The sequence below is a fragment of the Parasteatoda tepidariorum genome, chromosome 4 (assembly GCF_043381705.1).
Source record: "Parasteatoda tepidariorum isolate YZ-2023 chromosome 4, CAS_Ptep_4.0, whole genome shotgun sequence".
Classification (NCBI taxonomy): Eukaryota; Metazoa; Arthropoda; class Arachnida; order Araneae; family Theridiidae; genus Parasteatoda; species Parasteatoda tepidariorum.
In genome coordinates this window covers 96,249,290-96,262,863 of record NC_092207.1, presented here as the reverse complement: position 1 = coordinate 96,262,863, position 13,574 = coordinate 96,249,290, and the positions used below count along the sequence as shown (strand labels likewise).

Below are 13,574 nucleotides of genomic sequence, written 5' to 3'. Positions count from 1 at the left end.
TTAAATTATTAATTCCTTCGTATATTATTGGTTTAAGTTGTCGAAAATTAATATTTCAATTGTGAGGTTCGCATTAGCATACATTTATAAGAGTGGGGAAAAGTATATGCATTTTTTAAAAGTTTTTTGAATATGGCTCTTTGAAGACGAAAAAGCAGACGAAAAGCATAGACTTACAAAATGACTGATAACTAAATAACTAATCAAAGTTTTTGAAAAAAAAAAAAATACTTCTTCATTATGTCAAAACACAATTATGGGCCGAGTTTCGTGCCCGGGCGAGGCTTCTGGGGCGATATATTGTGATTACAGACACACACACACACACACAGCCGCGTTTATTATTATGTATAGATTCAGCCTTATTCTCAAGTACCAAAAAAAAAAAAAAGAAATAACCTCATAAAACAATAAATTAGAATTGAATTGTTGATTTTTCTGTAATGAATAGCAAACTTAAAATTCGTTCATTAAAAATCAAAGCACAAAACTTACTTTATCCAGCTTTTTTATTGGGTACTCAGCTATGAAATATGCCGTCAACATTCCGATACATTGGGATCCAATATGTGTATAAAACTGCGTGTACACATATTTCCAGAAATAGATAGATGTCCTACGCGAAAAACAATATATTGACTATCAAATACATAAAACAAAGCTATGATTTATAAATTGTTTTTATTATTGATTTCACTTTTTATTTAAATTTAAAAATAATAAAAAAAGTATTGTAAATAATATTATACAGGGTGTTTATAAAGTCCCGGACCCATTTTGATGTTTAATAACTCATAAAATAATAAAGATAGATTAAAATTAATAACATAAATGGTTAGATAGACTCAAAAAGTTTCATGACCCTTGTCAATGAACCTCCACGTGTGACCCCTTCTTTTTTAGAGGTTTACAACAGATATGGTAGGAAGGATAGAAGATGCTGCTGATTTTCTGAAGTGCATAATGTTCTCCGACGAAGCATCCTTTCATGTTTCTGGCATTGTTAATCGCCATAATGTGAGCATATGGGGATCTGAAAATCCCCATGAATACCCTGAGACACAAAGGGATTCCCCAAAGGTTAATGTGTGGTGTGGACTGATGCACGACCGAGTCATTGGGCCTTTCTTTTTTCCAGAAAAAACGGTCTCATCAGTCGTATACTTAGACGTATTGGAAAACTTCGTATTTCCACAACTAGAAGAGCTTCAGCCACACGTCTTTTTGCAACAAGATGGTGCACCACCTTATTGTGGTATTATCGTTCGTAGTTCTTTGAATGACCATTTCTTGAATGGCCATTTTCCAGGAAGATGGATTGGGCGAGGAGGTTCAATTCCTTGGCCACCCAGATCACCTGATATAACACCGCTGGACTTTTTTCTTTGGGGAAATAAAGGACAATGCTTACAGGAGGATCGTGTTGAACATTGATGACCTAAAAGCCAGAATTACAACCGCAATAGCCTATGCAGCTACCTGGCGGGAAATTGACTATCGACTTGATATTCTCCGTGCGACGAAGGGGGCACACGTGGAAGTTCATTGACAAGGATCATGAAACTTTTTGAGTCCATCTAACCATTTATGTTATTAATTTTAATCTATCTTTATTATTTAATGAGTTATTGAACTATAAAATGGGTCCGGGACTCTATAAACACCCTGTATAACGATTTCAATGTAGCGATCAGTCATCCCGTTTCAGGTGCTTTGCTCTCGTAAAAATTTGTATTTTTAGTTAGTTGGGAAAAAACATGCTTTAAATAACATTAAATGAAATTGGTATCATTTGCACCAAAAACATATTCTTATTTGGAACGGCATCAGTGTTCGCGATACATCATCAGTAAATATCGATATATAATCAGATTTTTCAAATTAATTAATTTAATCTTTTTTTTTTTTTACCTTTGTCAATATTTTTGAAATCGAAAAAGAATTTATCAACACTTACGATAATGTTGTATTTGTTCTTTTCATTATTGATAACACTTTCAAAATTGTCTTATTAGATGTAATATTGTAGTTGATAATTGTCTTACAATCTATATTTTTACTATTAATTTTATGATACATCAATATTTCGTCCAGATTTAGTTAGGGTTTATTTAGGGAGTACAAATTTAGTTTTAATTGTAAAATGATAGAAATATTGAAAGTTGAGTTTTTTTAAAAAACAAAAACAAAAACGATGTCTTTGTTTAAAATTACAAAATATTGCGCTTATCAAGAAATGAGATTTTTCTTTTAATTTCGTCCATCATTTCCTCTTTCGTCACATTTCCGTGACATTCAAGAATATCAATCAAAAATTAATAATTAATTAAATTTAAATTAATTGAAAATTTAATCAATTTAATATAGTTTAAAAAATAATTTCTTAACATACATTGTGAAGAAAAAACAATTTAAACATAACTCAATAAGCATTCACATCTGAAAATACGACATAAAAGTTATCATTTCTGCATTATTTTAGTATTATTTTGCTGCTTAAAAATCGGGATGCATGTAATTTTTTAACAATAAAAAGATGTATTGTTATTATTTTTCGCAAAAAGGGGATCTAAGCGATGTTATGAAATTTAAATCTCTACTTTCGCATGTTGTAAGTAATTTTACAACTAAGCCGTAAGCAGAAATAAGGTAAAGGGATATTTTTATTCATATAAATTTTCGGTTAGTTACAAATACAATACCTTCCATTCAATATTTCTTAAAAAAAATTAGAACAATTTCTGTAATTTGAAAAAAAAAAAAAAAAAAAAAAAAAAAAAAAAAAANAAAAAAAAAAAAAAAAAAAAAAAAAAAAAAAAAAACAAGCTTATACTCATTGTGGTGTAAAACTATAAACATAATAAAAAAAAATAAAAAAATAAAAAAAAAATAAAAAAACAGCTTGTCTGCAAAAAAAAATGTTGATTGAAAAAAACTTTTGGGCTTGTATTTTTTTAAAAAATTCTTTGGAAAATTTGAAAATTGTCTGCTAGTTAAAGGTGATGGATTGTTTCCTTTGCTTTATATTTGTAAGGTATATTTAATTTTCCATTAGTGTAAGATAGATGGCAGCACCATAATCAGCAGCAAATTCCAAGTTTTGTAGATGAAAGTGCTGTCCACACAGAAAATAATATATGAATTTCAAATATAAACAACTCAAGTAATAGGCAATCGATTTTTTTATTTGATTCAACTGCAGAAAATCTTTTAATATGCTCTTTTGTTTATAATTAAAAGCAAGCTTTTAATATGTAGCAACAAAATGAAACAATAAAAAAGATGGATAATAAAATAAATTGTGAAATGAAAAGATAATGCATATGGGAAAAAAAAAAAAAGATTTCTAATTGGTTTGTTAAAGCATTTTCTTTTAATGTTAATGTCTTTAAAGTACAGAGGAACCACCATAATGCATGTAACCATGATTGGTTCATTTAAAAATTAAATTAAAAATAATTTCAATAAATACAATACTTTTTCGGAACATTAGTTGTCCTCATATAAATTGTTCAACCTCAGGTAATTTTCATTGTAATTATATCTTTGCATTGTGCAGATAACAGGGGGCAGATAATGTGGACAGTTTTCACAAATTTGCTGTAAAGTTTGCTAATCATTCTTTTGAACTTATCTAGCATTTATTTTTCTATCGATAAATAAATAGATCTAGCTTATTCAAACTATTTATCTAGCATTCAGTTTGAATGGTACATAAGCTAATTTTGATGATTTTTTTTCTATGCTGGATAGTAATGTACAACTTGATAGTAAGGAATATATACCACTGGATAGTATGGTAGCGTATTTTTTAAATACTTCCACTAATAAAAAAAGCATGTGTAAAATCAGTAGCTAATGAAGTTGAACTTTTATTTAATGAACTAAAAACTCAAACATGATGAATAAAATTATTATTATTATATTTTAAAAAAAATTACAAATCAAAGACCAATATTAACTGTAAAAAGGTGTTGTAATTTAATTATTTACTCAAGAGATTCAAGAAATTTGCTAAATTACATTCACTGTAAAGAATTCCGGATCAAATTACGGTATAAAGTATACCGGTACTTTGGGTGCATCATCCTTAAAATCCAGTTTCACCGTTAAATATTATACCGTAATTTTTACAGTAATATTTATTTATAGTGATTCGGTGCTGGCAACCTGAGTGCCGGTAAGTTGTTTATTACCGAAAGTTGATTCGGAATTTTTTTATAGTGTTCATTTTTACAAAGTTTTGCAACTCACTATCTACTCTAATAACCCCTCCCCCCTAAAAAATAAATAAAATAAACTAATATAAAGAAATAAATTGCTTTGAAAACGCATTTAACTTTATATTTTTATCATTATTTTACTTAAAGGAAACTGAGTTTTAAAATGAAAGGACGATAATTTACGATCAATTTAAGACTCATTTTTGGAATCATTTTTTGAGTTCATATTTTACAAACAAAATTTATATGCTATTAAAAAAGTTTGTGTTTCTATTACTACGTAGAATGTATAATTCATGCGCAATTAAAGTGTTCAGTTAAAATAGATGCATACAAGTATCCATTTGAATTGAAAGTAATTTAAAAATGCTTGTTGTTCCCTTAAAGTAGATCATTTTTATGCATTTTTAAGTGGTTTTTAAAATTATTTTACCTAATGAGTTTACGACTGTCTAAGAAAAATATTTTTTTAAAAAAGACTTAAATATGCAAACATAGTTTTTTTATATTATATGAATAAAAAAATGTTTTTAATTCTTAATTTTAATTTTTTAATTTTTCTAATCCTAAAATATAAAAATTTAGAATAATTAGCGATTGCCACTTGAAGTAATTATCTTTTAAAACTATCATTGAAATAATACTTCTGAAAGCTTGTTAAGTTTTATTAATAAAAGCTTCTCTTAATATATTATTACAAATTACATTTTTGCGGCTCATTCAGTATATTATTATTTTTAACCAAATTCAAAATAAAGGTATTAAAAATAAACGAACTATCAATATTTATGTAAGTATACAATCCTAAAGATTATCTAATTTGCTTATGACCTCGGTTATTTTAAATTTATTTAATTAAATTCATTCATTTCCATACACCTTACGCAATGTTTTATAAACGCCATTTCTGTCACTTCAAGCGTAATAGGAAATATGTTTTCTTAAAATATTAGTCTCAAATTTTTTTTATAACTTTATCTATTTGTGTAAATGTTTTTTGAAAACATGACAATAAATCTATCAAACATGACGTGAAAGAAGTTTTATTTATGAGAATGGAATATTCTTTGGTTTCTTCGAACTCAGCGTGTTTTAGCACTTAAATCAAAGTTATAATATTGCTGCAGACATTGAACGTTTCATTATGAATTAATATGCTATTTATTTTGGCGCATTTAACTCAAAGCCGGCACAAAAATGCATTATATTACGCATTTCCGAGTATTAGCCACTAGGAGGTCTTTTACAAAAATGTACCTAAATTTTATTCTTTACATAAAACTGGTTAACTAATGTAATGGTAATGTGCTATGTACGACAACAGAATAAAAAGAATTTTAAACGAATGAAAAACGTTTCGAATGACTAACGTTTTGCCTGTAAGAGACTGGGAAAATCTTGCTGCGGCAATATAAGGCAATTGGTAAATGCGCAGATTCGAAAACAACTTGAGGAATTTTTTCTTATAAATTTAACTCAGTGGTGCTTTGTAAATTCCCAGAGGGGAATTTCTTGCTGTACTTTTATCATTCATTAACATTTTAGAGCCGCATTTTTGTTTTATTTGTTTTTCTAGAAATATGGTAAATAAGTTCGTATTTTTTCGTAGCTTTTGAGAAAGTAAAGAATATTTATAATAATAAAATGAAATTAGTCATCGAAGCATGATATACACTTCTCTCGAATGTTTTGAAATTGAAGTAATAAACAAAAGGAAAATCTATTTACTAAACTTAAATAAATATTTGCAAGTATTCTTTTTTCTTCTTTTTCTTGATTATCATCGTCTCACGAAAAAAGCCTTTACGATATAATGCATGATTAGTATGTTAAATATTAAGATGTAATTAGCAAATTTTTTTAACCCAAGTTGTTTCAACAATTATTAATTCAGAGCTTTTAATTAATTAGTCGACCATAGCTATAAAGAACTATGATGATTGTTCCTTTTGGTTAAAACTATCAGAATATGATAAAATGTGCCGCGTTTCTTGCTGCAAAAAAGCTCAGTGATTTTTACCGAAGTGCTTTCCCAGTGACTTTTGATAAAATTAACTATAAAATGTGTTCCTTGTTAATAAAAGTTTTAAAATTTGGTAAGTTTATCAAAATACTTCACAGCATGGTATACGAACCAGTTATTTGGTTAAATTTACTTTTCAGTTTAGTATTTTTACTATACTTCCGGTAATAAGAAACATAATTTTAAAAATCATAATTTCCGATTTACAAAATTGCTAAATAAATACTTTAAATATACTTTTACTAGAAATGTTATCACCATACAAATCACCATCATATTACATGTATACCTTGATGCTATATGAAATATTGTTAGTGATATTTGAATAACAAATAAATTCAATAAAAAAATAAAACTCTATAACAAAATAATTAAAATAAATAAAGCATTTCTTACATTTTAATTTTTTTTTCGTTTCACTACTCAACATTTATTATGTGTTTTAGATGTTTAAACTAAATTTATAATATAATAGTTGGTTACCTGAATTGCTTAATTAAAATTTATAAAGAAATTTGTGAAAAAAAAGAACGTTTTGTGCAAGGAAAGGTAATTTCTTAAAACAAACTGTAATAATTCTTTTATTTTATTCCCTAATCAATCCGTCTTGTTTTAAATAGAATTTCTGTCTTATCAAAAATAATATGACTTTGATTGGTTTGCTTTATACTAAAATATTGTTAAAAAATTATAAAAATAATTAAATATTAAAAAAATGTAAAACATTAAAAAATTAAACAAAAATTGAATCAAGAGCTTGAAAATATTATAAGGAACAAAATACCTGTAATCATAGAAATAAACAGCTAAGGTAGCTGGATATCCTGTTATTGCTGTTACCAGTGCCATAACCAAAACACTTATCACGATAACAGTTACTGTGCTTACAACTCCTCCAAAAGGCCACCTAATTTAATAAACTATTATTAAAATGACTGTATTGTTGGTATGATAATTTCACCATTTAACCTTAAGAGTAATATCATAACATTATTTATTAAAGATGAAATTAACTATTACAGTAATACAGTAAATATGTGTTCATTTTTCGCAATGAAAGAATTTATAACCATTAATGCATACAAAAATATTTTGTTATTACAAATGATGAATTGTTTCATTGATAAAAAGTGCCATAGATAAAAAAAAATTTACGACTTTGTTTTTCATATTTCTCAGTTTAGGAAATTAAAGACCATCAAATAATATCAACTAGTCTTAAAATCTTTGAAATGATCATATTGCACTGTGAAAGAAATCCCGAATCAAATTGGGGTAAAAACCACCGTAAAATCCATATTTACCGAAGCATGTTACAGAATGAAAAATCTGATGTACCTTAATTTCTACCGAATAGTTACCGTAAAACCACTGAATGATTTAATTACAGAAATATAACAGTAAAATGTACGGAATAATATTTTGCAGGTAACATTTACGGTAAAATGGATTTTACGGAAAAATTAGGTACTTTAGGAAATACATTTTTTTTTAGAAAATGTTTGTTTACATAAATGCTTAACTGTCAATATTTGTCTTTTTTGGAATAAAATATACTAAAGAAGAAAAAAATTTAATTTTCCTGAAATAATCTTCGAAACGAAAAGCATTTAATGTACTTGTTTATTACGCAACTAGTTTACGTAAAAGGATAAAAAATGAATCATTTATTAAATTTGGAAAAAAAATGGTTTGTAATAAAATATCCAGCTAATTAACAAATTCGAAATTTTTTTAGTACCATTAGATAGGTATTTTTAGTTTTACAAAAGAAACTTTTTGTATTACAGAAAATATCGAACTGATTCTTCAATGTTTCATATTAAAGAATTAATGTATTTTTATGCTTTTAATTTTTATTGAAAATAATAACTTGTAAAGCGATTACTTTAATAAGACATTTATATTCTTAATTATGTTAAAAACTAGACAGTGTTTTGTCCTTCTTCTCAAATATAACACGAAAAATCAAACACGGAAAGTTAAAGGATCAATACTTTTCAAGAAACTAATTTTTTAAAGTTTTTGTAGATATAATTTAAAAACAGTAAGAATTTGCAATAACAACCAAAAAATATTTAAAAAAAACGATAGATGTGATATATTTACCTGTGAAGTGCATATACTAGTACCGCAGTTATAATGAAAACATGAACCATAGTTGGAAAAAACCAGCTTTGATAAAGGCACTAAAAGAAAAGAGTTATTCTATTTAAAATAGCATTAACAACTTAATGTGAATGTTTTAGTACCACGAAATTAAAAATAAAACCATTAAAAGTAAAACTAATAAGTAAGGCCCGGATTTTGATGACATTTGCATTTTTATGCATTTTTTGCATTTTTGGACATTTTTTGTCTTTTAGAGCATTTTTTTAGATTTATAGGGCATTTTTCTTTAAAATTTGGGGCGTATTTTGCATTTTAATGCATTTTTTAAAGTTTTTTGTTAATTTTTTCCAATTTTTACTATTTTTTATCAATTTTCATTATTACACTGGCTTCCAAACAATGAAGAAAATCTATAGAATATTAACAGGTGAAGCAAAATCTTTTCAAATTGAAGAAGAATTGTCAGTAAGTGAGACCGTCTTTTTCGAGTACGCACCTATAACATCAGTAGACGTTGAAAGAAAAGCTTCTGCAGGAATGAAAATTTACTTTCAGACAAGAGACGCTCGCTTACATTTCAAATTATCAAGAAACATTTAATAATCCAATGTAATTCTGATATTTAGTAATATTATGAGATGGAAGTTGCTATGTCCATTAAAGTTTCTTTGCAAAATAAAAATATTTTGGTGTCAATATATTTTCCTTTTTTTGTTATTTTAGGATAAAAAACATATTTTTTAAACTTTAATAAACGTAGAACAAGTATTGCATTGCTTTATATTTTTTAAATGACTCATAATAATTTTAAAGACCGAAATATTTTTTAAATTCAATATTTTTACTTTATTTAAGGCATTTTTTGCGCAATTTTTGCATTTTTAAGAGCATTTTTGGCCCTTTTTAAGGGCATTTTTTGCACTTTTTAAGGGCATTAGTTGAGATTTTTTAGGTCATCAAAATCCGGGCTCTACTAATAAGCATAATATAAATAGTAGTCGTATGTAGATTTTTATATCATAACCTTTTCCTATTGCTTTACAAATAAATATATTTTTTTTGAGAAAGGACAAATCAACAAAACATTTGATATTAATTTACAACATTACACAAATTTTTTAACTCACTTTTTTTAACAAGGAAGAAAACGATAAAAAAAAACAATTTAATCTTGGTGCGAATGATTTTTTTTGTTTTGTTTTGAATGAAGTATTCTACAATTAGAGAATACGGTTGTACGAATAGCGTTTATATTATAACAATCTCTATTATATAAAACGCTAATACGTACGTATCAATAAAACCGATGATATTTCTCTTCTCGCGCTGGCAACAGTTTTCATTTTTAATTGATTGGATTCGGCGCGCAAGAGCACGTAGTGAGCAACCAGATAACAATAACCAGAGTGAGTATTATCAGGTTGTTCAATTCAGATTCATGCACTAAAAACATGACAATATTTAGTTTAAACTCAATTAGGAATTAATTAATTAATTGAAGTGAGAATGCTTTAAAAGGCCGCTGTTGAATTGATATTTTTCTACTGGGAGCTACCTAAACGTCTGAAAAACATTTAAGTGTTTGTATTGAATGCATTGAATTTTTTTTATATTTCGCGTTTATTTATGCATTGAATTTTCACGCTTTAAAATGCAGAATATTAGTGAAGCAATATTTGATAATTTATTTTGCTAATATGTTTCTTATTTAGCTAATGTTGTGATTTTTTCACCATGTACAATCTAAATAGCTAATATACTTTTTTAAAAGCCAATAAGAACATTGGTAGAATTCTTCTACATAAGTACAATACTATGTCTTTGATGATAAAATACTATGTCTTTGATGATAATATATTATGTCTTTGTGCTAGAACATTGTGTTCATTGGCGAGCGAGGGCAGCAAGCCATGGTTCACGGCGTGAACCACATAGGATTGCGTAGCAATTCTCGGGGGTTGGCGAGCGTTAGCGAGCAGGGGGCGGAGCCTCCTAGTAATACTATAAATTTCAAACAGTTTCTGGATAGAGTTCTAATTCAGATATGAAATTGCTTACCTTAAAAAAATTAAAACTGTTACCGTAAAAAATTGTGTTTTACTTAAGAGGTAAAGTTTTGATTCAAATTTTTAAATTTAAATTTTCGGGATTAACTTTTTAAAACTCAAATATTAAAATTTCCGATTGCAGAGAAAATAATTTTAAATTAAAGTAAGCCATGGCACTGTTCTTTATCAGCAGGATGAGTAAAAATTTGCGGTAAAGATTTAAGTTTTTAGATAATTTATAACTTAATAATTGTTTCGAAATTGACAAAATTAGTTTCATATAGTATCTCCTAACTATCTAAGAAACTATCTATAAAAACAATTTATCCTATTGGCGAGTGACATATTGGGTATCTTTGATATTAGTTAATTTCAAAATACTGAACCTTAAAGAACACTGTGAAAATTACAGTAAAAAATATCAATCTCTCTCTTTTTTTTACTATAGCATCTCCTTTTACCATGAAATTCCTTTTTTTTCGGACATTGTTATGGAATGAGAAATCTGATACGCCTTAATTTTTACAGAAATAATTATAGTAAAATCACAAAAATAATCACTGAATCACTTATTATAAAATCACTTATTGTAAAATTGTTGAATAATTATTGCAAAATCACTAATTAAATGAATATTACTGTAAAAATTACGGTATAATTTTTAACGGTAAATACTGTTTTAACTGATGATGGACCCTAAGAGACGGTACTGTATACCATAATTTGATTCATAATCATTTAGAGTGAATACATTGTTTTTCCTATCTTGCCTGATATGTAGTCTCCTCTGTATATAAGTAGAAATAAGCTGGAGAGTAAGTCGAAAAAAAAAACATGATTGAATTGTAAAAACATGAAACTGAACTTAACTCCGTTGTTTTAATAAATGTTATTGGCCCTACATACAAATAAAGGAAAAGCTAAGTGGACAAAAGCTCAGTAACTATTTTGGTGAGATTTGTTGCTATCTTATTTGTCCTCTTTCTTATATTTACAACATTGACCTATTTTGCTAAGTCGAACTTTCAATAATTCGAGACTTTTTGCGATCTTATTTTATCCTTATTTAACTAGATGATATTGACAACAGATCAGACCAATTTAAAGGTATATAAGAGAATAGAAGATAAGACAAATTTCTATAAATTTACTTGTTATATTAACAAAATTTTAACACTTATAAATGTCACTTTTGAAGGGAAATAAGTTGTTCTTACTATATCATAGGGTCCCAAGAAGTTTTGAATAAAGAGCAAATTCATCCACCAACTTTTTTTGCAATTGTTTACAGGCGATTCTACAAAGTCTTTCCAAAGCGGTCCAGATCCAAGAGAAGGGAGTAAAAATAACAAACATCCAACTAGAACTTGCGCAAATATCATTCTACAAAAAAAAAAAAAATTTCTTTTTAACAAAATAAATAAAGGTTGTATTTGTATTTTTATTAAATGAGCTTTTTTAAACTTCACAACTAAATATTTATGTAAGTATATTATATAATCATGTAGAAACCAGTGTATTACATTAAAATATTTCTTCTAGAAATGTTTAACAAGGTGCGCAAGTTTGCACCGTAATTGCATTACTTACGTAAATTACATGAAGCGTAAATTAAGTTGTATTAAAATTAATATTCATATCTTATAATGTGAGAAAGATGTTTCACTTTCGAAATAATATATTTGTTTTCATTTTAATAACCACAAGCATATATAATTGGGAAAGGATCCACAACACAAAAATATTACAAAATTGCATCATCATTAAATAAGTGTATTTATTGGAAGTAATCCTTAAGTAATGTATTCATTAATTATTTAATATTTTTTTAAAAATAAAATAAATTTGAACACTTTTCTAGTTTAATTGTTTTCTTAAAAATTTCAGTTTCAATTAATTGAAAAATTTAAGTTTTTTAAATCTTAATTCATTAGTAAAATTTTAAAAAATTTTTATTAATTTGGAAAATTTCAATAAAAGTTTAATTAATTTCTAAAATTTTAACTAATAGAAAAGTTTTAATCAAATTTAAATAATTTAATTATTTTTTAAGTTTTAATTCATTTTAATTAATTAGTTGAAGGTGAAAATAAAGTAAAATTTGTTCTTATTTATGATGTGCAATTTAGTCTCCATAGTTTAGTTAGTTTTAAGAAGCATCGAAAGGCACTTTTGGCTCTACTGAAAAAAATAAACAGTATAATTGGGTATTTTCAACTTGAGAAAAAAATTATCATATTTGAAGTCACCCCCTCGAAGCATTCAGCATGAGTCCTAGAACGTGAAGATCCGATCATTAAATCAAAAGTTATTCAGGGTTGACTGTTTTTTTTTGGAGAACTGTGCATAAATTTCAATTCATATAAATGACTAGTTTATCTTTCATAAAAAGAAAAAAAATTGAAGCTGCTAATGTAAGCATAATCACAACAATTAATAGAAACATAAGCTGAGTAAATACAAAAACAAATTTAAAAAAAAAGGTACTGTGGATCTTTGGAAAGTTTATTGACGGTGAGTGTTTAACGTATAGAAAAATTTCATCATTTATTGCTAAAATATTAATTTGAACAAAAAGGAATCAAATTATTTTGATAACATAAAATTTATATTGCACAAACTAGTAGTCCAGAAGATTATGAATTTTGTATTAAAATAATGATCTGCAATTAAATTGATAAAATCCCCATACAGTTTTTGTCTAATTAACTTGTAATTTTATCTTTTTTTGCATCGAGAATAATTATTAGAAAATATCAAGTAGCAAAAAAAATTAATTAATTAAATTTGAGTTATTTATTTAATGTATTGAAAGCGCTTTATGCAATACCTTATAACGACCATGAATATAAACTTCAAAATATAAGGCAATATGTTTGGCCTCTTTATATTTTTCCATCTCGAATTCACAAAATAAAATCCTCTAGAATAATAAAACAATTTATTAGTTTAGTTATTCAAAACTACAGTGCATTTTAAACAAAGAACCATTTTATTTTTTAAAGAGAGATAAACAGGAAATAAATTTTCATTAGCTTACCCCAAAAAGAAGAAAGTGTCGATGCCAACGGAAGAGTTGGCAACAGCCCCAAATAAAATCTCATCGATAAACTTAGTAAAATTTAATGTATCTCCTGAAATAAGAATATGCAATACGGTAGTGTGTTA

At 26.5% G+C, this 13,574-nt stretch overlaps 1 protein-coding gene and 1 long non-coding RNA gene across 2 annotated transcripts in view; one reads left to right on the top strand and one right to left on the bottom strand.

Annotated features, from left to right (window-relative positions):
- LOC139425410 (uncharacterized) overlaps positions 1–13,574 on the top strand; it is a 48,463-nt gene that overhangs the window by 3,768 nt on the left and 31,121 nt on the right. The gene's annotated exons all lie outside the window — the stretch shown is intronic.
- The window catches only part of LOC107437201 (nose resistant to fluoxetine protein 6), a 50,374-nt gene that overhangs the window by 7,897 nt on the left and 28,903 nt on the right, over positions 1–13,574 (bottom strand). The window contains exons 7-12 of the mRNA XM_016049122.3: positions 13,447–13,540; positions 13,237–13,329; positions 11,624–11,789; positions 8,356–8,435; positions 7,031–7,153; positions 496–616 (exon numbers count right to left, since the gene is read on the bottom strand). Of these exons, the coding sequence (XP_015904608.1) occupies positions 496–616; positions 7,031–7,153; positions 8,356–8,435; positions 11,624–11,789; positions 13,237–13,329; positions 13,447–13,540 (677 nt within the window). The remainder of the gene's footprint in view (positions 1–495; positions 617–7,030; positions 7,154–8,355; positions 8,436–11,623; positions 11,790–13,236; positions 13,330–13,446; positions 13,541–13,574) is intronic.